The sequence below is a fragment of the Austrofundulus limnaeus genome, unplaced genomic scaffold (genome assembly GCF_001266775.1).
Source record: "Austrofundulus limnaeus strain Quisiro unplaced genomic scaffold, Austrofundulus_limnaeus-1.0 Scaffold286, whole genome shotgun sequence".
Taxonomy (NCBI): domain Eukaryota; kingdom Metazoa; phylum Chordata; class Actinopteri; order Cyprinodontiformes; family Rivulidae; genus Austrofundulus; species Austrofundulus limnaeus.
In genome coordinates this window covers 427981-429483 of record NW_013952688.1, presented here as the reverse complement: position 1 = coordinate 429483, position 1503 = coordinate 427981, and the positions used below count along the sequence as shown (strand labels likewise).

Sequence of the window (1503 nt, the reverse complement as noted above, 5' to 3'; positions counted from 1 at the left end):
ATTAGTCGACTAATCGAATAAATAATTGGTTATTAATCGATTATTTAAATAATCGTTTGTGGCAGCCCTACTGCTAACACACACAGACACAGGCAAAAACATCACCGGCCTTTCGCCTTTTAGTTTTAAGTGATTCAAAATATTTCCTTCTTAAGCAAAGAGTCATTTTTTAAAAATCACCAGCTAACAGCATTTGTTTTATTTTTAAACAAGTATTTTAAAATGAAAATCTGTTCGAATGACTTATCGCCATCTACAAGATGGATGTGTGGCAGTATTTAGATTTCTTTGTAATTACAGTGAATCGTTTCTTCATCATAGTAACTGTGCATATAAAAAAACAAAATTCTCTTTTTTTCCATGCAAGGTTAAGAATATAACATTATTATTGCAAATAAAACACTGCAATTAAGAGTCTACTGTACCTGGCTGACAATATGGCGTACTGGTCTTTTCCCATGCAGATGTCATGTGTGACGTAAGCGTTGTTGTCACAGGACACTCCGGGGGCGGTGTAATTGGGCTGGCACACGGTGAGGAAAAACGGGGTGTGGTAACCGGTCGCTAACTGGATGACATCTGTCACCAGAGCAGTTGCCAGGAGACCGAACACGTGAACACCTGGGGGAGAGAGGTAAGAGGCAGCTTTGGTAAACGATCTGAAAGCCCCCGGTGGTTTCCCTCACTCTGAGAGCTGTTCATTAAGAAATGTGTACGGTGACAGAAAACCTGAAGCGACACACACACACACACACACAGACACACACACACACACACACACACACACACACACACACACACCTCACACTTTGCTGCAGTTTGAAGCTTTTACCCACTACGAATAGTAGGAAGGTGAAATTATTACTCTCTTCCAAGTTGAAAATGTGTCTTAAGATATATGTTGTTGAGCAATACATCGAGCTTGTTTAATATTAATTACTACCTTCATTTAAAGGTAATAAGTAGCTTCCTTCTTTCTTTTAAAAAGCCGAATGATGTTGTAGACTCAGATAATGAGTTGAAACATTTTTGAGCCAAAACTGAGCAAAATGTTTAATCTGGATTAGCCATTAATCAGCTAAAGTCTAATAATTGTATATTACATCTAGTCTTGTAATCATTAAAGAAAAACCTACAGTCTGTCACCTTTCATACCAAAGTTTTACACTAAAATCGTTTTATTTAAAAAAAATACCCTTTTAGGTCAAACATTAAAAATAAAGCTATGTGCATTCTCATGCAATAAACATAAGATGTCACACTGAGTGTGTGATGTGAATGACTCTCAGCCACTACTCTGTCAAATATTAGCTCAATCTCTGTAAAACTGAGTTTTTTGTGTTGACTATCTTGAACTGATTTCACTACAAAAGATCATGTTTCAGTAAAACCTAGCATGGTTCATGAGACATATTGCTAACAGATAAACAAGCGTTACTGGCAAAGTTTAAGGAAAATATCTCTCGCTCTCTCTCTCTCTCTCTATATATATATATATATATA

At 36.6% G+C, this 1503-nt stretch overlaps 1 protein-coding gene across 1 annotated transcript in view; it reads right to left on the bottom strand.

Moving 5' to 3' along the window:
* Positions 1-1503, bottom strand: part of plppr3a (phospholipid phosphatase related 3a) — a gene marked incomplete at its 3' end in the record, with an annotated part of 28006 nt that overhangs the window by 6174 nt on the left and 20329 nt on the right. The window contains 1 exon segment of the mRNA XM_014021299.1: positions 426-621. Coding sequence (XP_013876753.1) covers positions 426-621 — 196 coding nt within the window.